The 26,573-nt window shown below is 35.2% G+C and overlaps 1 protein-coding gene across 9 annotated transcripts in view; it reads right to left on the bottom strand.

The window, feature by feature from the left end:
• Nucleotides 1-1,440: 1,440 nt before the first annotated feature.
• The window catches only part of LARP4 (La ribonucleoprotein 4), a 66,248-nt gene continuing 41,115 nt past the window's right edge, over nt 1,441-26,573 (bottom strand). For 5 of the 9 annotated variants that reach the window (XM_019419336.2, XM_019419337.2, XM_019419335.2 and 2 more), the window contains 8 exons: nt 20,186-20,398; nt 19,203-19,306; nt 14,555-14,767; nt 13,764-13,812; nt 10,659-10,820; nt 5,735-5,859; nt 5,452-5,620; nt 1,441-3,858 (listed from right to left, as the gene is read on the bottom strand). In XM_019419336.2, coding sequence (XP_019274881.1) covers nt 3,520-3,858; nt 5,452-5,620; nt 5,735-5,859; nt 10,659-10,820; nt 13,764-13,812; nt 14,555-14,767; nt 19,203-19,306; nt 20,186-20,398 — 1,374 coding nt within the window. In that variant the 3' untranslated portion in view covers nt 1,441-3,519. Of the gene's footprint in view, nt 3,859-5,451; nt 5,621-5,734; nt 5,860-10,658; nt 10,821-13,763; nt 13,813-14,550; nt 14,768-19,202; nt 19,307-20,185; nt 20,399-26,573 lie in introns of those variants that run through there. The other 4 variants (XM_019419339.2, XM_019419343.2, XM_019419341.2 and 1 more) reach the window with 4 other exon arrangements.

The raw sequence follows: 26,573 nt of genomic DNA on the forward strand, positions 1-26,573 counted from the left end.
TACACCAAAAAAGCCTAAAGTTAAATTAATGACCATCAAATCGTAAGGAAATATAAAAAGTTGGGAAAAAACCTCATCATATAATTAAGAATTTATAAAAATCCTCAAAAGGAACACACTGTCCTCTTTGCATTTTATCTTTTCTGTAAAAACAAACAAAGTGGGTATGTTATTTTAAAACAGGGTTAATGTACATGCCCAACACAAATATCAGGAGACCTAACCCCAGTGCTGTTCAACTGTGTCAAAGTAAAACCAGTGGATATTTAAGCCAAGAGACTAAATATTAAGGCTGTAACTAATAAAGCTCAAGAAAGTGTTCAGTAACTTTTAAATACTATTTTCTGCTCCAGCAGATGCTAACACTCCATTATTATTAAGCCTTTTGCAAAGCCAACCTGGTTATTTAAAAAGGAATGTGAAACAATATTCAAGCTACCTTAATTTTAGGAACTGAAAATAAAAATCGGCATGTCATTTGATCACATGCAAATCGAGCACATAACAACAATAAACCCTTATCACTGAAAGATCTTATCTTCTTCCAAAATCCAGTTGAATAAAGTTATAGATGGATCACTCTTTTGAATGCCAGTGTCTATATTTGCAAAACCGATAGAGACAGGCAGGCCCTAGAGATCATGAAAACCTCAATTATCAGCATAGGAAAGAGAGACAGGTTTGCAATATCTCCGTATACCTTCTCTATGAAGTGCAAAGCGATGAACTTGTGTGACTCTTATTCTCTTCATGCAGTAAGAACTATGACAGAAAACCACTGTACTATGCACTCAATATCATCTGTATATACTTTTAGCCTTCAACAGCCCAAGGAAGTGTTAAGTCAGAAGGATGAAGAGAAAAAACTGACATTTAAATTCCTCCTTCTAAAGAACCAAATAAATAATTGAACTACAATAAATGCCCAACCCGCATCAGTTACAGAGAACTGCTGGAAAAAAACCCAAACAAGTTCACACAACTCATAGGCATCATTTAGATACAAACCTTAAATTTGCTGTAATAAAATAAATGCTAAATACTGTGAATATATATATATATCATACACACACACACACACACACACTCACTCTCTCTCTCTCTCTCTCTCTCTCTCTTCCGTATACATCCCACCAAACTGGGAACTATTAGCTGTAATGAGGCAAATTAAATTAAAAACACTATTTTATAAGAAATTTAAAAACAATTATGTCTTTAAATTTCTACTTTCAATAGCATTTTGGGGGGAAAAAAGCAAGAACACAGTTGCTTTCTTCAAGAAGAAGACTCTTCCTTTGTTTCAGTTAGAACATTTAGTTTTGGGAAGCTGGGTGGACTAACAGTAAGTCACACAGCATACAAGTGTATTTCTGTGACACATTGTAAGAAAAGTAAAGTTTCATTTTAAGTGCAATAATTAAGTTTATAATCCTTACCAAGTGATTTTTATAAAATGTTTATTCTCTTAAATCCAAGGCATTCACAGAGTGTTAACACTTTAAATGTTTATCATTTCCACCAACTGCAGCATTATCTAAGTAAACCAAAATAAGCACTTTTATCATAGATGTAGTCAATGATTATTAATACTTTTTTTTTTTTTTTTCAAGGACCTAAACTTCCCCCAAATTTCAGCACAGGTAGTTTTATTGTATGTTTCATTCTAGTATATGATTTTAAAAAATAGTGTGTAGAAATGAATAGTTTCAAACTGCTTAAATATATTATATACCATGTTATCAATTCACCAAATCAAAAGCAACTGCCAAGCTGAATAATAAGTTACAAAGAAATGATAATTCTGGCTTGTACAGAAATGTGCAGTGTTTAGTTACCTACTAATACAAATCTCCAAAGCTTAACTTAGAGTTGGAAGATGAGTTTCACAGTAATGTAATTTTAACCTCCATTTACATTCATTTTAATATATTACTAAGATGTTTATTCTATGTCACAATGGTGCTTTCCAGTGTTCACAATTTACAGTTTCAATTTGTACATATGTAATTCACTAACATAAGGGACAGTTATTACCATTACAAACTATCCCTAAAAAGAAAACAAAACCCCACCTTACATAGAACTCTAAAAATGGTCTGACTTAAAACAGATTAATGCAACATGGTTTTAATATTTTAGCCATTTTCTAAACACCAGCATGTAAACTTGCCTACTTAATATGACAGCTACAACTTTATTCACTGAGAAAGTATGTATTAATTTTCTTCAACTATCTTTCTCACCTTAACTCAAAAATCTCATGACTTGCTGGTTCTGTTTCTGTGAATTTCAAACTGTATTTCTTTTTTTTTTTGAGAAAGGGAAGGAAGAAGATGATAAAATATACTGTAAACAGAAAAAAGTTGCCCCCAAATTAAGTTTAAAAAAATTTTTTTTTTACTTCTACACTATTTAATACTTTAAGGATCAGTTACAATGTTTCATCTTTAACACACGAATAAATTACTGCAGGGTCAGTCTGACCTACCATTCTGGGATCTAAAATTCTAAACACGTGAACAGAAGAATAAACTACTTCAATGTTCAATTCAGAAATTTAAAACAGTTATATGATTTGACTAGACTGGTCAAGGCAGTTAGAAACATACAATTCTGTAGAATGGTGGTTATTTTGCTTTTGGGGGTGGGTAGTCAAAGAACAGAGAATAACAAATGAAGTAACAAAAAAACCTGTTTCCTATGGGGGGGGGGGCAGGAAATCACAAAGCAGTTTAAACCTCTGAAGTCCATTTGACCTATCCACTCAGATCTAAAACATATTTTTGATTTTCTGAATAACCCCCATTCTTTCCTTGAGTATCAAGCTGACTGATAGTCACATCTCTAAGTATAATCAGAGTTTAACAGCTTGTTCAGACTGAATTTCAAAATGGAAAAAAAAATCTACTCCAGTATTACATTCAGTTTGCAAATCATTTACTAACATGACAACAGATTTGGCTTCAATCACTCTTGCACACACTCACACCACAACAGGCACTCCAGCCACTGATCTGCTTTGCAACACAAGGCCATATAGGCAGAGATGGCATTCTCCAAGCCAAACTTTAAATAGATTAAAAAAAGTAATTTCTAATTTTACAGAAATGCTTCTTCAAAAAATATTTTCTCTCACTCCCTCATCTCCTATACTGAAGGATGTGTAATATGTTTTTTTCCCCAAGCTAAATCTGAACCCTCAAAATTGATTCTAGGCAGAAGATCTCTGCAAATTAAAATCAAAAACAAAAATAGAAAAATTATATTTTTATATATGTATACATATATATATATATATATATATTTATACTGATTGGAATCCTCCAGCATTTTAAAATCACTTTAGAGATGAATTTTGGGAATCTACTGCTCACAACTCCAAAATCCACAATGATTTAAGGACATAGACTTTTCTCCTGCTTCCTTCCTGGCTACCCCTTCCCCTCCAGAACAGTTCAATACAGCCACGGCTCAAGTTTTAATGGGAAGAGAGAGAAGTTTCTGAATAGTTTGTTTGTTTTACTTTGGTGATCTGGGTGGCACATATTGCTCTTTGCCATTACGTCGAGTCACTCCCTGAGGTATAGCCCTATGGCCAAACTGGCGTCTCTGTTCCCTGATTTTTCCAGCTGCTCCCCTGGGAATGGTATTGCCTCGGAAACCAGAATATTCCTTACTAGCCCTTGCTTCTGGCTTCTCATGTGATTTCTCAATGGACTTCTCAGGAGCTCCATTCTCTTCATTTTTGGTGGGAGACACTACATTGGAGCGAAGTTCTCGTAGTGGCTGCACAAGAACTGGAGATGGTTCTTTAGGGGGCTTCTGGCACACTTCAGCATAACTTAGCTTTCGGGGTTCCTTTGAAGTGAAGATAAGAAACAAACTTATGGTACACATTCTGTAAATAATAAGCTACAAAAAGGACAGTGTGAGGGGCACCTGGGTGGTTCAGTCAGTTGAGCGTCCAACTTCAGCTCAGGTCATGATCTCACGGTTTGGGAGTTCGAGCCCTGCATCAGGCTGTTAGGACAGCTTGGAGCCTGGAGTCTTGTTTCGGATTCTGTGTTTCCCTCTCTCTCTGCCCTTCCCCTGCTCACGTTCTGTCTCTCTCTCAAAAATAAACATTTAAAAAAAAAAAAAAAAAAAGGATAATGTGACCTATAAGAAAATCAGTAAGTTATTTATTTATTTATTTATTTTTTGGTAATGTTTATTTATTTATGAGAGGGTGCGTCAGGGGAGGGGCAGAGAGAGATGGAGACAGAGAATCCCAAGCAGGCTCCACACTGTCAGCACAGAGCCCAATGCAGGGCTCAAACTCACAAACTGTGAGATCATGACCTGAGCTGGATGCTTAACCCACTGAACCACCCAGGCACCCCAGTAAGTCATCTTCTAGGGAAGGGCAATAGGCAGTCTCATACACATTGCTATTAAAGTGTATTGGAACAATCTTAAAACAAAAACACAATAACTTCGCTGAAAATAATAAAATGCCTTGGCAATTTATGTAACAATAACTTCACTTGAGGAATTTATCTGAAGGATGTTCATGTCAGCATTGTTTACGGTGATGAAAAAAACTGGAAACAACCCTAAATGTCTAATAAGGAAGGACAGATTAAGTTAATAATGTACATTCATGTGATGAAATGAAATGATTCCATTCTGTCCTCCCTGGCTACAAAGAACCCTAAGATGGATTCCACGAGAATCTTAACAGCATCTGGGAACCAATAATGTATTAATAGAGGACTGATTAAGTCTTAATTACTTCATCGGAAAAAAATGGACAATAGGGGTGTTATGAGAATGGGATAAAGCATGTAAAAAGTCTTTAGCACTGGTCTTGGCATAGAGCAGGCTCTTCAGTAATTGGTAGCTGTCATTCTATTATTATTAAATAACAAAATAAACTCTTCTTAGCCTAGAAAAAAGGAACTATAACCAAACTGCAATTAGTTATATCAATGAATGAAAAGATTATACATAAATTTTGTGTTTTTCTCCTTGCTTTTCTGTATTTCCCTAATTATAAAAACAATTTCTGGAAACTGAATAAAAATAGGAGTGGCCCTCATAAGACTTGTTAATAAGCATTATAAAAAAAGAATTTCAAGGGGCTCAAAGCCTCTTTACACTAGCCCAAAAACAATACACTCATCATAATCTGAGTAAGAAAGAAGCTTCACTTAACTATAGGATGATCAGAAAAAAGCCATTAAAAAAACCCAGAATGAATAGTGACTTCCTCACTATCTCCCAAAGGCTAAAATTTCCTGTTTCTTCACAGTGATTTTAAATTCCTTTAGCTTCATTTGAGGCAGGCAGCCTCAATTTGGGCTATTTCCAATGACCCTACTCTAGCAAAGACTTATGCAGGAAACAAAAAAAAAAATCTCATTATTTAACCTATTATTTTTTTCTCACATACCAAACTCATCAAGTTACCTGTAGGGCCATAGCTACAGCTGCATTTATGTTACTATTACATGGTGAAGCACTATTTGTCCTTGATGGCTTTGTAGTACTTGGGGAAGAAACTGGTACAGTTGTCTGGTTGAGAACATCCTTCTGAACAGTGGAATCCTCTATAGGATCCTTTACTTGCTGAGTTGTGCTAAGGAAAAGAGAGCTTGATATTAGACTTAATACAGCACACAAAAACACCTAAGCAAATGATCAGAAGAAAAAGTAATCTCAATGTGGAAGATCTTCTATACTGAAACTGTACCTTAGTGCAGGAAGCTCAGCAGTACATGGAGGACTGGTACTCATACTGAGTTGCTGGGCAGAGGTGCAGTCTGTCTGTTCATCCTCTGCAGGCACTGGGCAACTAACTCTCAACTCTTCGTTATCCTTAAAGTAAAATCATATTTCAAAATTGATTTATATCGACACTTCTTCAAAGAAGATATACAAGTGGCCAATAAGCACATGAAAAGATGCTCAACTACCATCAGTTATTAGGCAAATGCAAATCAAAACCACAATGAGAAACCAACCATTTCACACTCACTAGGATGGCTATAATCAGTAAGACACACAATAACAAATGTTAGTGATGATATGGAGATAATTGGAACTCTCGTACACTGAGGGTGACAATGTACAATGGTGCGGTCATTTTGTTTTTGTTTTTTTTTTTTAATTTTTAATGTTTATTTATTTTTTGAGAGAGACAGAGACAGAGCAGGAGCAGGGGAGGGGCACAGAGAGGGGGAGACAGAATCCGAAACAGGCTCCAGGCTCTGAGCTGTCAGCACAGAGCCCGACGCGGGGCTCGAACTCACAAACCGTGAGATCATGACCTGAGCCGAAGTCGGACGCCCAACCGACTGAGCCACCCAGGCGCCCCAATGGTGCGGTCATTTTGGAAAACAGTCTCACAGTTCCTCAAAAAGCTAAACATAGAGTTACCATGTGACCCAGCAGAATATATGTAAGAGAAAATACATGTCTACACAAAAACTTAATACACAAATGTTCATAGTAGCATTATTAGGTTTGGGTACAAACCTGAAAGCTCATCAACTGGTGAATGGATAAACAAATTGAGGTCTATCCCTATAATGGAACATTACAGTGCAATGAAAGGAAGTACGTACTGGTACACACTACCACAATGGATGAACCTTGAGGACATTATGCTATGTGAAATAAGCCAGTCACAAAAAGACAAATATTATATGATTCCACTTATATGAGATAACTCAAGTAGTCACATTCATACTAAGTAGAATGGTGGTTGACAGGGGCTGAGCAAAGGGGACAGAAGCAGGTAATGGGAACTGCTGTGTAAGGGTATAGTATTTTATTTATTATCTACTTCATTCAAATGTTTTTATTTTTAAGTAATCTCTACACCCAACATAGGGCTTGATCTCACAATCCAGAGGCCAAGAGTAGTACACTCTACCAACTGTCCCGGCCAGACACCCCCTACAGCATTTTATATTTACAAGATGAAGAGTCCTGGGGGTACGTGGGTGGCTCAGTTGGTTAAGCCTCTGACTTTGGCTCAGGTTATGATCTCACAGCTCGAGAGTTCGAGCCCCATTCGGGCTCTGTGCTGACAGCTCAGAGCCTGAAGCCTGCTTCTGATTCTGTGTCTCCCTCTACCCCTGCCCCTCCCCTGCTCATGCTCTGTCTCTCTCTCAAAAATAAATAAACATTAAAAAAAAAAAAAAAACAAAACAAGATGAAGAGTCCTAGAGATTAGAAGCACAACAATGCAAATGTACTTAACACAACTGAACAGTACACACTAAACAATGCTGAAGATGGTAAATTTTATATTTTATGTATTTTACTACAATTAAAAAAGAAAAACAGTAAGCCCTAGAAATTAAAATCAATTGATGCAATACAAATTTCAGCAGGTTTAAAGGTAACATTCAGAAAAACTTTGTAGAAAATACAGACAAATACAAAAATAAATATTAGGAAAGCCAAACAACAAAAATTAGAGATTCAACCTACAAGGTGTAATATCAAATTAAAAGTTCAAGAAAGAGAAAAAAAGGTGAAGAATTTATTAAAGACACAACACAGGGTGCTTGGGTGGCTCAGTCAGTTGAGTGTTCAACTTTGGCTCAGGGCATGATCTTGTGGTTCGTGGGTTTGAGACCCTCATCGGGCTTGCTACTGTCAGCACACAGCCTGCTTCGGATCCTCCGTATCCCTCCCTTCTCTCTCTACTCCTCCCCTGTTCATACTCTCTCTCAAAAATAAACAAACATGAAAAAAATACATAATACAGGAAAATTTTCTAGAAGGTAAGGACAAGTTTCCAGATTGAAAGGGTTTCCCAAGTATCCAGAGCAATGAATTAAAAAAAAAAAAAAAAAAAAAAAAAAAAAGAGCCACAACAGGGTGCCTGGGTGGCTCAGTCAGTTGAGCATTTTGACTTTTATTTTGGCTCAGGTCATCTTCTCGCAGTTCATGAAATTGAGCCCCGTGATGGGCTTTGCACTGACAGAGTGGAACCTGGCTGGGATTCTCTATCCCTCTCTCTGCCCCTCCCCTGATCACGCATACGGGTGCATGCTCTCTCCCTCAAAAAGAGAAAAAAAAGGAGCCATAGCAAGATACACCTTCATAAAATTTCATAGAATAGAAGGGTTAAATATAAGATCCTAAAACCTCTAGAGAGGGAAAAAAGAGGTTACAGAACTATCAGGAATCAGAATGATAGATTTCTAAAAAGAATCTCTGGAAGACAGATCATTTCCTAAGCAAGATATAAAAAGAACAAACCATAAAATAAGATTAAGAACTTGTTTTCACTTACAAATACTAAAGACTGAAAACCATAGGTAGAAAACACACATAACTGACAAAGGATTAGTATACAAAATAAATTTTTTAAATTCCATGAATCTGCAAGATAAGAGATAACCCAACAAAGTACCAAATACTTGACTCTGCAAAAGAAGAAACTCAAACGGCCAAAATATGAAAAATTAAATTTTAAAAGATGCCCTACCACTCAGCAATTCCACTATGTAATACCCTTAAAATAGGGTCATGTATGGTTTGAACATTCATAGCATAATTGCTTATAATGTCAGACAGAAAGACAGCTCAAGTGTCCAATAGCAGAATAATGACATTCTTACAACAGAATACAACAATGCAAAATGAACTAGTCATCTGTATCAGCAGTGATGAATTTCACACAACAGAAGAATACATACAATTCCATTTATATTGTGTTCAAAACAGGCACAACGAACAGTATACTGTATATTAGGGGTTGACAAACCAAGGCTCACTGGCCAAATCTAGTTTATGACTTTTGTTGGTACGGCCTATGAACTAAGAGTGGTTTTTAAGTTTTTAGCATGCGGCCCACAAAGCCTAAAATATTTACTGTCTGGCCCAGCTCTACAGAAAAAATTTCCCAACCTGGAATGGTAAAACTATAAAGAAAAGCAAGAAAATTATTATTGCAAACTCAGGATGTTTATCTCTGATGGGGAGGAAGGGAAGGAATAGGAAGAATTATAAATAAAGGGGGAGACAGATGGCACTGCTAAGATGTTGGTGATGTTTAACGTCCACAATTGTGGGTTGGGATTACAAGGGGAGGCACACTTTATTATTATTCTTCTTTAAAAATGTGTGTGTGTGAATCACACCTCAACAAATCTGAGAAGCCATCAACTGTAAAATGCACTATTATTTTATGGATTACTAAGAAAAAAACAATGCCACTTAAACTACAATAACTTTTAATTATAGGGCAGCCTGATTTTCAAAGGTGGAAAACATGAAAAAAATGTCTATCTCAAGACTGATTAAATAACTACAATATTGCACATTATTTTTTAAAAGGGAAGACAAAAAAATACCTTCAAAATTCCACAGGAAAATGATTTCTAATACAGAACTCTACACAAATAAGCTACTGATCAAATATGAGAACAGAAAAACATTTTCAGAACGCAAGATCTCAAGAAACATACTAAAACCCATTTATTCAGGAAGCTCAGGAAGATGTGACCCACCATAATACAGGAAAGTAAAACAAGATTAAGAAAAAGAGAGGATGCAACAAAAGAGACTAAGGAAAATTCCCAGGATGATGATGGCAAAAGAAAGCCCTAGCTACAGGATTGTGCATTGTGCAGCCAGCCACTGAGAGTACAAGAAGGAGAAATAATAGCAATTTTCTGAACTGAAGTTCAGTTATGAAAAAAATATGTAATATTGAGATGTGACTTACAAATGATGGCATATCCTAATATAAGTGGCAATGTTTTTACTTTCTTAGTGACACTAAAATAACGGGGCATCTTACAATGGATGGTATCCCAGATATGACGCAGTACAATATACAGGGAAGATGAGAAAAGTATGTTGGTTTAAGAGAACTAAATCCTCAGCTTCTAGAATGGGAAGTTAATAGACATTGAAAATTGGAATGTCAAGAAACAGCAGTATATTGGAATGTCTGGCTGGTTGTCAGGGGAGCATGTGATTTTTAATCTTGGGGTCATGAATTCTAGCCCCACACTGGGTGTAGAGATTACTTAAAAAGAAGAAGGAAAAGAGATATCAGTATATGTTATGTGGGGAAAACAATAGAAGAAAAAGCTAGAGTTGAAGTGGTTGCAGGGAACTACTATCTATTTTTCATTATAAGCCTAGATATACTATGTACGTGCACACTATGAGATAAAAATGAAAACTGAATTAAGAAGAAAAAGGGAAGAAAATGAGAAATCTGTGTGGTGTAAGGATTTTACCATAGGAAGAGGTCTATACTCAAAAATATTTTAGGATGGGGCAGCCCAATCTTTTGACATCAACTCTCCACTATTGGAAAGCCTGAGTTTAGCAAACTAACTTAGGATCCCTTTACATCATTGGCTAATTACAGGCACTTCAGCACAAACACCACTTTCCATCAGCTTGCATCAAGTTCTACCAAGCTGAACTGATACAAAGACATGCAAAAATGAAGCAACATTTTATTGGCCTGTGCAGCTTTATCATAAATCTTTTAATAATACTCAACGTGTGCTGAAAATCCCATGAATAAAAACTGCCAGAAATACATATTAGGTGCAAATAAAATTTTAAATAATAACTCTGGAAACAAAGGCTGACTATGGTCCCATAAGGTAAAAGACTGATGCTTCAGTGTTTACCTTTTCTTTGTAGACACCTTTAACAACATCAGACATCCTACTCTCCAAAACAAGTTCACCTGGAGTTCTTGATGAACTTCCAGGTAAAGGAGGAAAATTTGAGGCTAATAAATCAAACTTTGGCGTTGGAGCCTTTGCTTCAGCTGATGAAGACTGGGGTCTCTAAAAGACACAAATCATAAAACAGGTCACATGCCAATCTCATTCTCTAATCCTGTACCACAGAAGCTAAAAGCTGCAAGGAAACAAAATTCTAAAGCACAGAACTGTTCGTTCTCCTATAAATTCTTGGCTTCTCATTTCAGTTGAGCTCTCGTTTTTCTTTATCAATCCTACTTACCTTTAGTCAACTCCCTCTCTTGTTTCTCTTGCAAACTCTGCTACACTCCATAAGCCTTTTTTTTTAAATTAAAGTTTATGTATTTTGAGAGAGTGTGTGTGCATGTGTGGGGGAAGGGCAGAGAGAGAGAATCCCAAGCAGGCTCCACACTATCAGCACAGAACCCAACGTGGGGCTAGATCTCACAACCGGGCTAGATCTCACAACCGTGAGATCATGACCTGAACCAAAACCGAGTAGGATGCTTAACCAACTTAGCTACCCAGGCGCCCCACACTCCATAAGCCTTTTAACCAATCTCTGCTATTTGCTTTCTAAATTTGCAGTAACTTCCTTAAAAACAAAAACCTATTTACCTATAGTCTCAAGAGAGAACAATATCCTTTCTTGAAAATCTGATCTGCCCTTCCACCCACCACCCTATACACCCTCTGGCAAGACTCTCACTTGTACTTCCTCTACTTTCTATTTCCTCACCTTTGTACTCATCACCACTAAGATTGCTTTGACAAATCATCAAAGTCTTCCACAATGCAAAAGCTGACAGATCCCCCCCCCCCCCCCCCCCCCCCGTAGCACCTGGTATGGTAAATATTCTTTCCTTTGGGAGCTCCTTCATTCCTCCCTTAGTTTCTGTGATACCTCTTCCTCCCAATTCTCAGATCTCACAATCATGTGTTTGTCTCTCTCTACCCACGCCTTTTGACGCTCTTAGTTTCTATGTGGTTACTATTCTTTTCACTTCCATACTCTCCCTGTGGGATAGCAATTATACATGGCTTCAGCTACTACCTATATGCAAACAATCTTTCAAAAATTTTTTTCTCAAATTTTTTTTGACTTTAGTTAACATAACCTATTGGTTTAAGGAGTAGAATTCAGTGAGCCTTACAACAATCTTTTTCACTTTGGGGGACTTTCTGGCTACACACCACTGAAAACTCACCAAAACTCATTGAATTGTACATACACTTTCAATATGTTCAACCTAGACCTTTACCTGAAACCTAAACATCCATTTGTCTACCAGCCATTTCTACTCAGATTTTGGATACTTCAAAGAGCAAAATAAATAATCTCATTCTTTAGCACAAAGCTACTATGTTCTCAAAGTTCCATTCTTGACCATTCCTCTATTTAAATCACTCTCTCTGCAGAGTCCTTTGAATGATATCATCTACACTTATGATCTCAATTACTTTGTGTAAGCTTACAAATCCTAAATTTTATCTCTAGCTAAAACCTCCTTCCTGCACACAAAGGCACCTCCACTCTGCCTGTCCTACTGGAGAACATGTTTGTCTCCTTTTTCTTCATCCCAAACTTCAGTCCTCAATGTGGGTATTTTCAACATATTAAATGGACTTTGAAACTAATCTCCCTCTCCTCCATTGTTTAGGGTCATCTGAGGATTCATGTGGACTGCTGCAAGTTGTTGCCATTCACGGCTGTTCATGGTATACAGAAAGCTATAACAAAAAACAGTACTGTTTTAAAAGGTGTACAGTTTTCCCTAAGGACTATTCTGTGTTACAATGCAATACATTTTCTTCTTTGAAAATACTTATCTTTTCACTACTTATATATACGTAATATGCTTGTACATATATTACATGTACCCTATAAACTATATATATAAAATTCACTACTTACACATTTAAAATAAGCATCATACCACAAATTTATGATTTATCTGTAAACTCTAGGCAGGGTTTTCTTGAAACCTCTGTGTGTTCCTGTATCATTCCGATTCCTCAACTCCTTTTGCTCCCAGTTAAGAAATGGCAAACATTTCCCATGAACAAATCATAAAAAAATTAAAACATGATTAATTTAAAGCTAGGTAAGTCAAAATTCAAATAAAAACATGTCTAGGGGTGCCTGGTGGCTCTGGTGGTTAAGTGTCTGACTCTTGGTTTTGACTCAGGTCATGATCTCACGGTTGTGGGATCGAGCCCTGTGTCAGGCTCCGTACTAGGCCTGGAGTCTGCTCTCTCTCCCACTCCCTCTGCTCCTCCATTGCTCAGGCTCTCTCTCAAAAAATAACAAAAAAAACATGTCTACAACTATAAAAACTTTTCAGATCTGTAAGTAGTTTAGAAGATTAGTGGATAGAAGAATAAGCAGAAGGTAGAAAATTGCCCCCAAGTGACAATAAACAGTTTAAGTTTCCAACACCATCCAGAGACCTTTAAAGGTGAAGGATGTACTTTATCAAAAAAAAAAGTTGGCAAAAAATCATATATTTGTAGGGCTATCGATAAATAAAACTTTTTTTTCAGTTTCTGTCCGAGTGAAAATTGGCACAACCCCTAAAGAAAGCTGTAAGTTGGCAGCAACTAACTGAATTGTGACCCAGAAATCTCTAGAAAGGGATTCTCCTTCATATGTTATTGAACACACAGGAAATGATGGCTGTAAACTACTTAAATGTCCATTAATAAACTAATAAAGTTTCCATTGATTATTTTCATTTTTTGATTTTTAAACCATGTGAATATATTAGGGATTCAAGTAGTTTTTAAAACACATGAGCAACATAGACCAAATCCCTAGCTATACATGTGCTTTAAGGTCAGGGAGTGGCAGTCATAGTAGGTATTTTAGGGTCAAAGCACAGGTTCTATTTACCTTTGCCTAATAAATACTATATTCAAAAAAACAAAAACCTGGAAAGGAAAGACCACAAACCAATGCCATACTAAATCAGAAAAGAAAAAATAAATGAACAAATGTATAAAGGTAAAAAAGAAAAAAATACTTACTGGGACTCTTTCATCTTCTCGTCGTCTTCGACCTCTGAAAAGAGTTCTCCTTTTAGCAACGACAAAAAAAGGTGGGGATGATGGGAGGGGCAACTCATACGTTTTGTCAAATACATACATACATACACATACATATATATATATATATATATATAAAAATATATATATATAAATATATATACATACACACACACACACACACACACACTACTGAAGATGGGTTAACTTTTAGTTTAAGTAATTCTACTTTCTGTATCTCCACTATTATGAAGAGATGAATATATATTCTTCTGAATGGATCCTAAACTAATCTACCAAAAACTTCATCTACTACCACCAACACGACTAAATAAGATGGGCCCATTTTTATTAGGTAGTGCTCCTTCCATACCAGAAGCATATCATTATTCAGTTTTTTTGGTTTCATTCAGGCAGACTGGGCAATAATGTATAACCCCATTCCCACAGTTTAGAATTTGTAAGAGATTAAAACTAGAATGCAGATAGGATCTTATCTTTCTAAGCTATTCTTTCTTCAGTGAACCATACAGAACTTCAGAGTAACTTTATAAAACCTCTGACTCAGAGCTATATTCTATATGGGCACTATAAATTTCGTAATATTTATGAAAAACCATTAACCGGTATTATGTGAACACTGTATTCATTTAACATAAACATACACCAATAGTTAAAACAAAAAAAATCACTAGATCATGTTCTTCAAATACTCATATTATGAGCAAAGAATTTTCATATACCATATCCGTATTTATTCTGTATTTCCTTACCTGCCCCTACCATAGTCCCCATTCTGTTCCATCTGTAAAGGGGGAGTTTCTTTTGGAAGATAGCTTTGCTCCTGATGCCCTGTTACTGTAGGGTTATGCCGTTCAGTTGGAAAGTTCCTTGAACCAGATCTGTTTAATTGTCCATCCCCCAATGATACAGAGCCCTCTGTTGAGTGCTCTGAACCACTCGATGACCTAAAATGAGGCTTCACACTATAAGAAACATAAGATCACATACATGAGAGGATAAATCAAAACAGAAAATCTTTCCTCTTAATGGCAAAAACTCTTATTTGATAGGCTAAGTTAAAAACTGCCTTCTGTATTCTGATTTTCTATAAATTAAACATAAAAGTGTCACATTATAAAAATGTAAACTTATGTCCCAGATGTATTATTTTTAAAAGGCAAAGAATTTTTACATTTAAAAAAAGTTGTTTGGAGAGATTTGGGTTAAGATCCAAAGTTCTTCAAAATATAGGTACTTCCACCTCAATACTCAAAATACAAGTAGGATTTTACCTAATTTAACACCAGCTGCAGTCGTGACACATATAAATCAGTCAGGCTTTAAGCTCATTGGTAAGTCTATGCCATACATTCTCAATGGGGCAACATCACCCCAAGTGGGAGTAAAAAAGGTTCTGGGATGGGGAGATGGACAAAAAGAAAAAACAAAAAACCTCATCTTACTCTTTTTATGCATAAAGTATAGATATTCATACATTACATAAATACATATACAATAATCTCCAGCACTAAATTTTCATAGGGAAAAATTAGGGGGTGAAAAAAATCTAAAAAGGCTCTTTAGGGGAGTGCCAATGAAAACAAGAGAAAAAGTGCAATGTATTAAAATTCTAGCTTCTTAATAAGTTCATTGCTCAAAGATCCTTATGGGCGGGGGGGGGGGGGGACGGGACAACAGCTAGGAAATATAATGCAAGTAATAGCCTAGCGTGATTTCATGAATTAGGTAGGGAATTTGGTAAAAACAAACAAAAACCTAAATAACTGTGAACAAAAGTAGCTTTTATCTTGGATGATGGGTGTAAGCACCCAAATCTCCTAATAATTTGTAAGAGGATAAAGCTAGGGGTCAGGTAAAGGAGAGGCTACAGTTTAATCAAGAGCGAAAACACCTAAAGTAAGCCCAGGCAACTGAGGATCTTGGCTCAATAGATTTTACAAGGAAGTATGAGATTTATATTCGGCCCCTTACTCGTAGTTTATATATTCAATTTTTACAGTCTATTTTCACAGTTATAAATTTATATTAATAATACACTGTCGATTCCTGGTTCTCTGAATAGAGATTTAAAATCTCAAAATAATTATAAACCCAGCAATTAAGCATTAATTCCAACAACATCTCTAGTTATCCTACTTTACTCTTTACAGAAAATAAAAAATTAGATTACTATTAAACTTAAATGTAAAAATCAGGCTACAAAGTTGGGCTGTTTCATGTAAGATGTTACTTTTCAAAATAATTACTTTATGTCAAAATAGATTTTTAAAAAATTTTATTTATTTTTTTAAAGTAATCTCTACACCCAACATGGGGCTCAAACAATCAACCCTGAGATCCAGAGTCACATGCTCTACCGAGTCAGCCAGGCAATCCTCAAAATAGATTTTTAACAGCAATGAAAATGATAGTATGTCAAGAAACACAAAGTAATTTTCAAAATATTTATATTATCCATTGTATCTAAAAATGACCTCATGAGGTAGATATGCCGTTTATGTAGCTGTTCAGAAACTATTATTCACTTAAATTTGCTCACTGTATTTCAGTATAACTAACAGATTAGTTATTAGGTTTACACAGCCCTCAGATCTCATAATCTTACCCTTCACTGAGAGGGACTTACAATCTCAGTCTAGGCAAAAGATAAGATAAAAGAAGTAAGTGATAAAAGATGGAAAGGAAGAAGTGATGTGATAGAAAGACAAAGAATGAAAGGTAGAAAAATGCCCAGACTTCTGAAAGTTAGTCCTAGTCTCTCCAAGTAGGTCTAGTGATCATCACTGGGCTGTTACAAGGGTCATATAATAAACTGCAAAGGGGCTTTCTAAAAGTTACCTTCTCTTTGACTGATAACTTTAAACAAACAAACACAGTGGTCTTGTGTTGGTCAAAAAGTTCTTTTAGTTTCATCTGTAATATCTGCATTTTATAAGAAGAAAGTATTTGTGTATAATTTTTGTAACTAAAAATTAACAACCTGTACTGGTCACAGGTATGAAAAGGAATTGTGCGTGAATGGTTTTGAAAAACAAGCAAAACCTGTCCTGTACCTTTAAAAGCACATATCCTTACAAGCAAGGATAACTAGACTGTCATTCTTGGCTTTCTTATCGTAATTTCACCCTTTTTATCAAGAAAGCACAGCAAATAAAAACAAGTGACGGTAAAGGAACACCATGAACCTATTTAATACATTTTTTAGTTAAAAATATGCAAACCACCAGTACTTTTAGCTAATACTGAAATACTGCTTTTAGTCTACAAGAAAGAGGTCTATTCTACTTCACTGTCTATAGCAAAATTCACTCCTTAAAAAAAAAAGTGAAATCAATAGATAACCTATTTCTACAAAGCTACCATTTCTAATCAGGAGAAATCTGTATTTTCTAACAAGTGAAGTTGTAAGCTGTTATTTGCTCTACTTAAATTACTTTTAAGAAAAACTTTACCGTCTACGGCCATACCACCCTGAACGCGCCCAATCTCGTCTGATCTCGGAAGCTAAGCAGGGTCGGGCCTGGTTAGTACTTGGATGGGAGAAAAACTTTACCAACTATAGTAGAGGAAAGGAAATGTTCTAATCTCAAGTCTGCTGATAATAACCAGCCAATGTAACCCTAGCAAGATTTTTGTCTTCTTCAGCTTTTACTTTCTTCATCTGTAAAACTATATCATAACATAGGTCTTCCCAGATTTAAACATCATTATCTCTATGTGTTCATGGAAATTAGTCGTTTTGAAAGCAGGATTGGGATTAAAGGACAATGTGTGAGGCTCCCTATACCTTTCTACTCATATGTCCTAGCAATACTTGAATTTTGCGGGTGTTACTTTATTACCAAACCAAAAACCATCTTTAAGAGCACAATAATCCTTTGAATTATAAAGAACCATCCATCCTTGTTAACAGAAAGAGATCTCAATTGAAACTTCATAAAGCAGTAAGAATAGGTATATGTAGTAAAGTTTTCCTAATGCTCATAAACGATCTTCAAATGCTTTAACCAATTGTCAGTGAGTACAAACTGTGTGAGTACAAAAAACTGATTATGAGAGGATGATACATTATGAATGCTTCCAGAAACCACTAAGAAGAACACTTAATACTGTGAGTCTTCTTTCTCAGTGAAGCATGTTCCAGGAAAACCTTACAAAAAAGAATTAAGTTCCTAGAAGTCATCTTAGAAGAACATACCCCATGTGGTCTCCTTGCCAAAAAGAACCAACTGGGAGAATGAGATCTAGCAAGAGAAAATCCCTGAAAAGAAATAATTAAAAAAACAAAAACCCAAACCTAAGAGGCTCACAAAATAAGCAAACAAGGAACAATAAATATGAAACTATTAAATAAATCTAAGCCACCACATAAGCCCATTTTTCTTTGGCTACTCATACTCTATCAAAAATCATAATATATACCAAATTATTGAGATTATCAGTTGACATTTACACAAAAATAATTAACACTTAACAGACTTATTAATCTTTTATATGATAGCAAATAATTTCCAGAGTTCTCAATAATTTATCTAGAACACTTTTTAAAGTGTAGGCTTTACATAAGAGATTCTTAAAAACTGAGAACAAACTGAGGGTTGATGGGGGGTGGGAGGGTGGGGAGAGTAGGTGATGGGCACTGAAGAGGGCATCTTTTGGGATGAGCATTGGGTGTTGTATGGAAACCAATTTGACAATAAATTTCATATACTAAAAAATAAAAAAAAAATAAAATAAATAAAAAAATAAAGTGTAGGCTTTAAAGTCAAATTGCCTGGGCTCAAATTTTGGCTCTGCCAATTACTAGCCACATGCTCATAGACATGATATTTAACCCTTTTGTTTCAATGTCCTCATCTTAAATAGACATAACTGTATATATCTTATCGGGTTATGAAAACTATGATAAAATATGTAAAGCCCTTAAGACAAAGCCTTAGACACTAAATGTTCAATCATGTTAGCTGCTGCTATAGTTCATGGAAATCATTTCAAAAGTAAATTCTTAAAAATCTTAAGTAACTCATTTTCCCAACATTCAACACTCAAATCAGCTAATATTTCTATCCTCAAAAAACCCATTCTCCAAAATGTTACATATTAAACTACTAATTAGACTACTAATTTAGACACCAGATTTTGCTACTATCTTAAAATAATTTTCTATTATCTTTATTATTTAAAAAACAACAGTATGTATCATTTACAATCCCAGTTCCAAGTCTTTTTTTATACAAATTATCAACTCTTGAGATCAAAGTGTATTTATTAATTCTAGAGTAAAATTGTTTAAGCTTTTGGTTAAAAAGTCTGTAAATAGCATTGCTATTAACACAGTATTCTTTAAGAACTACTGGGAATTGTGTACAATAAATTCCACTATGATTTTCATCTTACCGATTTTTTTGGAATGGTCGAGCCATATTCACAGCAGCAGCATTTGTTTTATAAGATCCTGGTGCATTAAAGCCATTCACAAAACTACCATTGGGAAAAGGAGCCTAAAAGAAAATTTGATGTGTAAAACCAATTAATGTAAAGAGCAAAATATAGTGTAAAGGCTGTAAGAAACTCCTGATGAACTAACAACTTAGCATCAATTTTTCTTTTTCTTTCTTTCTTTTTTTTGTTGCTTTACAGTGTGTGTGTGTGTGTGTGTGTGTGTGTGTGTGTGTGTGTGCGCGCTGCGCGCGCGCGCGCGCATGAGTAGGGGAGAGGGGTAGAGGGAGAAAGGGAGAGAGAGAGAGAGAGAGAGAGAGACAGAGACAGACAGACAGAGAGAGAGGCAGAGAGAGAGAGAAAGAGAGAGAGAAAGAATCCCAAGCAGGCTCCACTGTGCCACCCAATGAACCCCGTTTTTTTTTTTTTTTTTTTTAAGATTTTTCATTTTTAAGTAATCTCTGCACCCAGAGTGTGGCTTGAAGTCACGACCTTGAAATCAAGAGTTGCATACTCTACGGAACAAGCTAGGCAGGCACTCCTTCAATTTCTTTTATAAGGCAAAAATATTTGTAAGCATTTTACCTATTTGCTTTTTGCAATACTCCAAGTATTACTTGATTTACAGAAAAAGGAATCATTAGGCTATTACTTAATAAAGTACATTTTTCTCTGAAAAAGTTTACCAAAACTAAAAGCATTTTAAACTACTCAGGATTGACCCAGTCTCTTATTTTAATTCACTCAGCAAACAGGAACAAATAGCTTAACCCTTAGTCACATGCATATATTTGGTATAGGGGATTAGATATCATTATCACTACTTAAAAGTCAGAAAATAACCAATATCAACACAAAACAAAAAATAAACTACTCTAGCTGATTTCTTCAAATTTCAGCTTAAGTGAAAAATTTTATGATTCTGTAAGGATTTCACTTACCAGTGGCGTTTCAAAGTAAGGTGCAGGATTTGGTGACCAAGACTGAGGCACAATACTGTAGACCGAGTACTGTTGGTGAGGATTATATACAGGCTGCATAAAAACTGGTGAGGCATACTGTGCTTGAGTTTGAATGGGCTGACTATACATACTAGAATCCATTAATCGATAACCATTCTTTGCAAAAAATGTATTGATGGCTTTTATCCTTGCCTAGAAGAGGAACATATTATAATAAAGTGTATATTCTCACAAATATATTTAATTTACTTTTTAAACATATTTTACACAACTATGTTATTTCTGACTACTGTAGAGTCAGCAGAGCAAAAGGAAATGATTGATAGCTTTAAATTAAAAACTTTTGCATGGCAAATACAACAATGAACAAGGTAAAGCTACAAAAGTCAAAATATCAAAATAATAAAACTAACTGCAAATTATCACAGATAAAGGGGCTAATATATTTCTAACATACAAATTCTAAAAAGATAAAAAATGCTAGAGAAATGAACAGTTTACAGAAAAAAGGAAGGCAAATGGCTCTTAAACATATGAAAAGATGCTAAACCTTACTTGTAAGAGAAATGCAATTAAAATGGAATTAACATTGCTCACTTATAGGATTGGCAAAAATCCAAAAATTTGACAACATACTGTTGATAAGATTGTGGCAAAATAGGCACTCTGATACACTGATGATGGACACGTAAAATAGCATAACACTTATAAAGGAAAATTTAGCAGTTATCTTCTGAAGTCATATATGCATTTTCCATATTCTCACCCATCCCACTTCTAGGAATCTCTTCCAAATATACACTGAACAAAAAGAAGTTTAAAAAAGGATATACATGGCTGTTCAAAAACACTAACTATAATAGGGATGGAGAAAAAGAACTATCTTCAATACACACACACACACACGCACAAAACAACAGAACAATCAGTCCGTCGATGGCTGAATACACCAGAGTACATCCACACAACTGAGTATCAAACAGAAATAAAAAGAACTAATGAATTGCTCTAAATACTATTATGGAGTGAATTCAAGAATATACTATTGTTTAAAAAAAAAAAAAAAAAAAAAGGTAGGGGCGCCTGGGTGGCTCAGTCGGTTAGGCGGCCGACTTTGGCTCAGGTCATGATCTTGTGGTCCGTTAAGTTCTAGCCCCACGTCGGGCTCTGTGCTGATAGCTTAGAGCCTGGAGCCTACTTCATATTCTGTGTCTCCCTCTCTCTGACCCTCCCCTGGTTCATGCTCTGTCTCTCCCTGTCTCAAAAATAAATAAACGTTAAAAAAAAAAAAAAAAAAAGGTAAAGCAAGGAGGATAAAGGAGTATGTATATAGTAAGCTACTGTTTAGCTAAGTCACATAGGAATATAAAGATATACTTGCATATATACATATATATGTGTGAATATGTATTTAATATACCATGTTTTAGATATTTTACTTTTAAACCATGCACACATTGAAAATAAATCAATTATAAAAATAAATAAATAGGGGCGCCTGGATGGCTTGGTCGGTTAAGCGTCCGACTTCGGCTCAGGTCATGATCTCACGGTCTGTGAGTTGAGCCCCGCGTCGGGCTCTGTGCTGACAGCTCGGAGCCTGGAGCCTGCTTCCGATTCTGTGTCTCCCTCTCTCTCTGACCCTCCCCCATTCATGCTCTCTCTCTGTCTTAAAAATAAATAAACATTAAAAAAAAAAATTTTTTTTAAATAAATAAATAAATAATACTCAGTAGCATCCAGCAAAATTAACTTAAATGTGCATTCAATTGGTAATACAACACATAGAAATCCTAAGTGACTTTCAGCCATAACAAAACCAACTGTTAGCCTCAGGAATAAACTACAAGGCAAAGTATAGCAAAAAAATTCTTAATTTATTGTCAGACTTATATTGCTTTTGGTATTGCTATTCTGATACTTTTGTGTGTGACTATGGGATACAAAAAAAATCAGTAATTATACTGGAGTCAAAGAGATCTGAGATTTTCACATGGGAGAAAGGAGACACAAACGTAAGACTAAAGAAGTAAAAAACCATATATCCTGAATTTAAATCAAAAGCATCAGTATAAACTCACATTTTTGTTAAAAAAAAAGTAACAATCCATATTTCATATTTCTGTCCAATGAAAAAGCTTTCAAACAATGACCATACCAGTAACCACAAGAACTCCTTGTGCCTAGCCAGTAGGCTAAAAATTATCACCTCCCCATAAAAATAAAGTGGGGACTCTGGAGACTTGACCTGACCCCAGGCCTTTGACATCAAATATACAAGAAGATTCAAGCAAATCACTGAAAATTACTAGGACCATGACAAAAGGACTGATAAGTTAACTCAAAGAGGACACAATTCATCGATAAGGACAACAAACACATCAAGTATGTTTAAATACTCAACAACAAAAAACACCTGAATGGTCAGTTTTGAAGGTTCATTATTTTCTAAAACTGGCTAAGAAAAGCTAGAACCAAGCATTTCTCATATGTTCCATATATGAGTTGTACACCTCACAATAATGAAGATAATGGAAAGCTTCTCTTTATAGAAGTGCTTCAACTGACAAATGGAAAAAAGAAAAAAGAAAGCCTAAAAATAGCACCTCTTTGCAGCTTTAATTTATAGATTTAGTCAATGATCAGTGGCATCCAGCATAAGAGACAGACACAAAAACATACAGGCTTTTTGTTCTCTCTCTGCTGCTCCCAAGTCAAGCCAAATTTTGATCAAGCCTCTAAATCTGGCTATCAATCTGCATGAAGTACAGGGACAGAGAACCATGTTTAACTACATTAAAAAATCTAACTAGCCAATTCAAAAAGGGGCAGAGGACTTCAACAGACACTTATCCAAAGACAATATACAAATGGTCAATAAACACATGAAAGGATGTTCACTACCACTAATCATTAGGGAAATGCAAATCAAAACTACAATGAAATACCACCTCACATTAAGATGGTTACTATTTAAAAAAAAAAAAAAAGAAACAAACAAACAGAAAAGAACAAGTGTTGGAGAGGATGTGGTGAAATTTGAACTTTTGTGCACTGTTGGTAGGAATGTAAAATGGTGCTGTGGAAACCAGTATGGAGATACCTCAAAGAATTAAAAACAATCACTATATGACTCAGCAATTCTACTTGTGGGTATTACCCAAAATAACTGAAAGCAGGGTCTCAAAGAGATACCTGTATACCCCTGTTCATAGCAGCATTATTCACAATAGCTAAAATGCAAAAGCAATCCACGTGTCCATCAACAGATTACTGTATAAGTAAAATGTGGTATATACATTCAGCAGAATGTTATTCAGCTTTAAAAAGGAAGGACATTTTGCAATATGCTACATGGATAAACCTTGAAAACATTTTGCTGAGTGAAATAAACCAGTCAAAAAGAAACAAATACTATATGATTTCATTTATATAAATTAGAGTAGTCAAAAATCATACGTTTAAAGTATAATAGTGGTTTTCGGAGCTGGATGGAGGGGAGAATGGGGAGTTGTTATTATTTAATAGGTACAGAATGTGAGTTTTACAAGATGAAAAGAATTATGAGAAAGGATGGTGGTGAATGTGTTTAATACAACTGCATTATATAAAGACGGTAAATTTTATGTATGTGTATTTTAACACAATAAAATATAACTAGCAAAATGTATGAGGAACTCTGTAAAACCAATTAACATGGTTATTTCAACAACACACTTCCAAAAGAAAAGATAAGTAAGTAGAGGATGAAACTATAGATTTAAAAAGAGAAAAAAAATGAGAATCAGGAAAATATGAACAGCAACTGATGTTCAAGAAGCTAATGTTCATTTTTTTTTAAAGTGTAATGATATTGTAAGTATAATTTTTAAAAAATCCCTACCTTTCAGAGCTACTAATACTAGTTTATTTACAGATAAAATTAAGTTTCAAATTTGCTTCAAAATAATTGGGGGCATGGAAAAATAGGTGGGAATGGATGAAGCAAGAATGGCAATGCTCTACAAATTGTTACAACTGGCTAATGGGATCTCAGTGATTGATTTTACTGTTTTCTCCACTTTTATATGTTTGCAATTTCCTGTACTAAATTTAAAAAAAGGTGGGGGGAGAAACAAATGCTCTAAAACTGAGTAAAATAAATCAGACCACTTGTTTACATATTGCCTGTGTTTTGTGCCTCAATGGTAGAGTTGAATAGTTACAGCAGACTTCATGATTGGCAAAACCTACACTGTCTACTATCTGGTCCTTTAAAGAAAAAGTTTGCTGACTTTTGCAACAGAGCTAAAACAGATGTGAGAGAATTAGATTAGGAATCATAAGCCTCACCAACTTGTTGGAAATTATCAAGTGAAATAATGCATATTTAAGCAAAACTACAATTTTAATAAATCAATGAAAGGTATGTTTTATGATCCTTATAGATACAGGCCAGGAAATCCCCTCTCCCAAAATTGCAACCAAACAATAAGAAATCAATAATGGCCAATCTTGAAAAATCTGTAAAATATCAAATTGATTTTAGTATGCCCTAAAAAAATTTATAGCTACTGCTTTTACTAAAGTAATATCATACACTGTAGTTTACTTAAATCTTAAAATATCTGATAAGAAACTAAAACCAAGTGAATAACATTTTTTTAATGTGGTCCATTATTAAAATGGTAGCCCAGGGGCAACCTGGGTGGCTTAGTCAGTTAAGCATCTGACTCTTGATTTTGGCTCAGGTCATGATCTCATAGTTTGTGAGTTCAAACCCTGCATTGGGCTCTGTGTTGACAATGCAGAGCCTGCTTGGGATTCTCTCTGCCCCTCTCCTGCTTGAGCTCTTTCTCTCTCTCTCAAAATAGATAAATAAACATGAAAGAAAGCAAGAAAGAAGAAAAGAAGAGAAAAGAAAAGAAAAAAGAAAATGGCAGCCCAAAGAAACAGACTCCAAGATAACCTAGGAAACAGCAGACTAAGATTTTAACCCAGCCATTAGGAATATGTATGGGTTAAAAGGAAACTGTGTTCTTAAAGAATTGAAGAAAAGGGAAATCTCAGCAGAAACATATATATGTGTGTGTATATATACACACACACACACACACACTCGGCTGAGATTATATATATATAGAGAGAGAGAGAGATTGAAAATATATATGTGTGTGTGTGTGTGCATGTGTATATTTATTTAAGTAGGCTTCATGCGCAGCATGGAGCCCAATGTGGGGCTTCAACTCACAACCCTGAGATCAAGACCTGAGCTGTGATCGAGAGTCAAATGCCTAACCGGCACTGAGCCACCCATGTACCCCATGATCTTATAATGCTAGAACCAATAAACACACATTTAAAAAAGAACCCTGACTCTTACTTTGCAACACACAAAAGAAACTTGAAGTAGATCATAAAACCTAAATGTGAGTAATGAAAGCACAGTACTTCTAAAATCATAAAAGAAAATATTCATGACCCAAAAGACACTGATTTCAGACAAAAAAAAAAAAAAAGAAAGAAAGAAAAAAAAAGTGAGATAAAAAAAGACCTTATTAAAATTAAAGGCTTCTAAAAAATTTTTTTTGAACTTCTGCTCTTTGGTCAATTAATTTCTGACAAAGGAGGCAAGAATATACAATGGGGAAAAGATGGTCTCTTCAATAAATGGTGTTGGGAAAACTAACAACTACATGCAAAAGCATGAAACTGGTCCACTTTTTACATCATATACAAAAATAAACCAAAAAATGGTTTAAGACCAGAAACCATAAAACTCCTAGGAGAAAAGCATAGGCAGTAAGCTCTCTGACACCAGAATTAGCAATATTTTTATAGATGTGTCTCCTCAGGCAAGGGAAAACAAAAGCAAAAAATAAACAAATGGGACTATATCAAACTAGAAAGTTTTTGCACAGCAAAGGAAATTGTCAACCAAATGAAAAGACAATATACTGAATAGGAGAAGATATCTGCAAATAATAAAATAAGGGCTTAATATCCAAAATATTATCCAACTATATATCCAAAATATATCCAAAATACACAACTCAGTATCAAAAAACCCGAAATAATCCAATTAAAAATGGGCAGAGAACCTGAATAGACATTTCTCTAGAGAAGACATATATATGGCCAAAAGCCACATGAAAGGATGCTCAACATCACTATCAGGGAAATGCAAATCAAAATCACAAAGAGGCACCTCCTTACTCCTGTTACAAGGCTCTACCTCTGTGCACTGATTTCTGGGTAGTTATCCAAAGAAAACAAAAACGTTAACTTGAAAAGACATTTGCGCCCCTATGTCCACTGTAGCCCTATTTACAATAGCCAATATATGAAAGCAACTTAAGTGTCCACTGATAGATGAATGGATAAAGAC

This window comes from Panthera pardus, unplaced genomic scaffold (assembly GCF_024362965.1).
Source record: "Panthera pardus isolate Hobbes unplaced genomic scaffold, ASM2436296v1 HiC_scaffold_6, whole genome shotgun sequence".
Taxonomy (NCBI): Eukaryota; Metazoa; Chordata; class Mammalia; order Carnivora; family Felidae; genus Panthera; species Panthera pardus.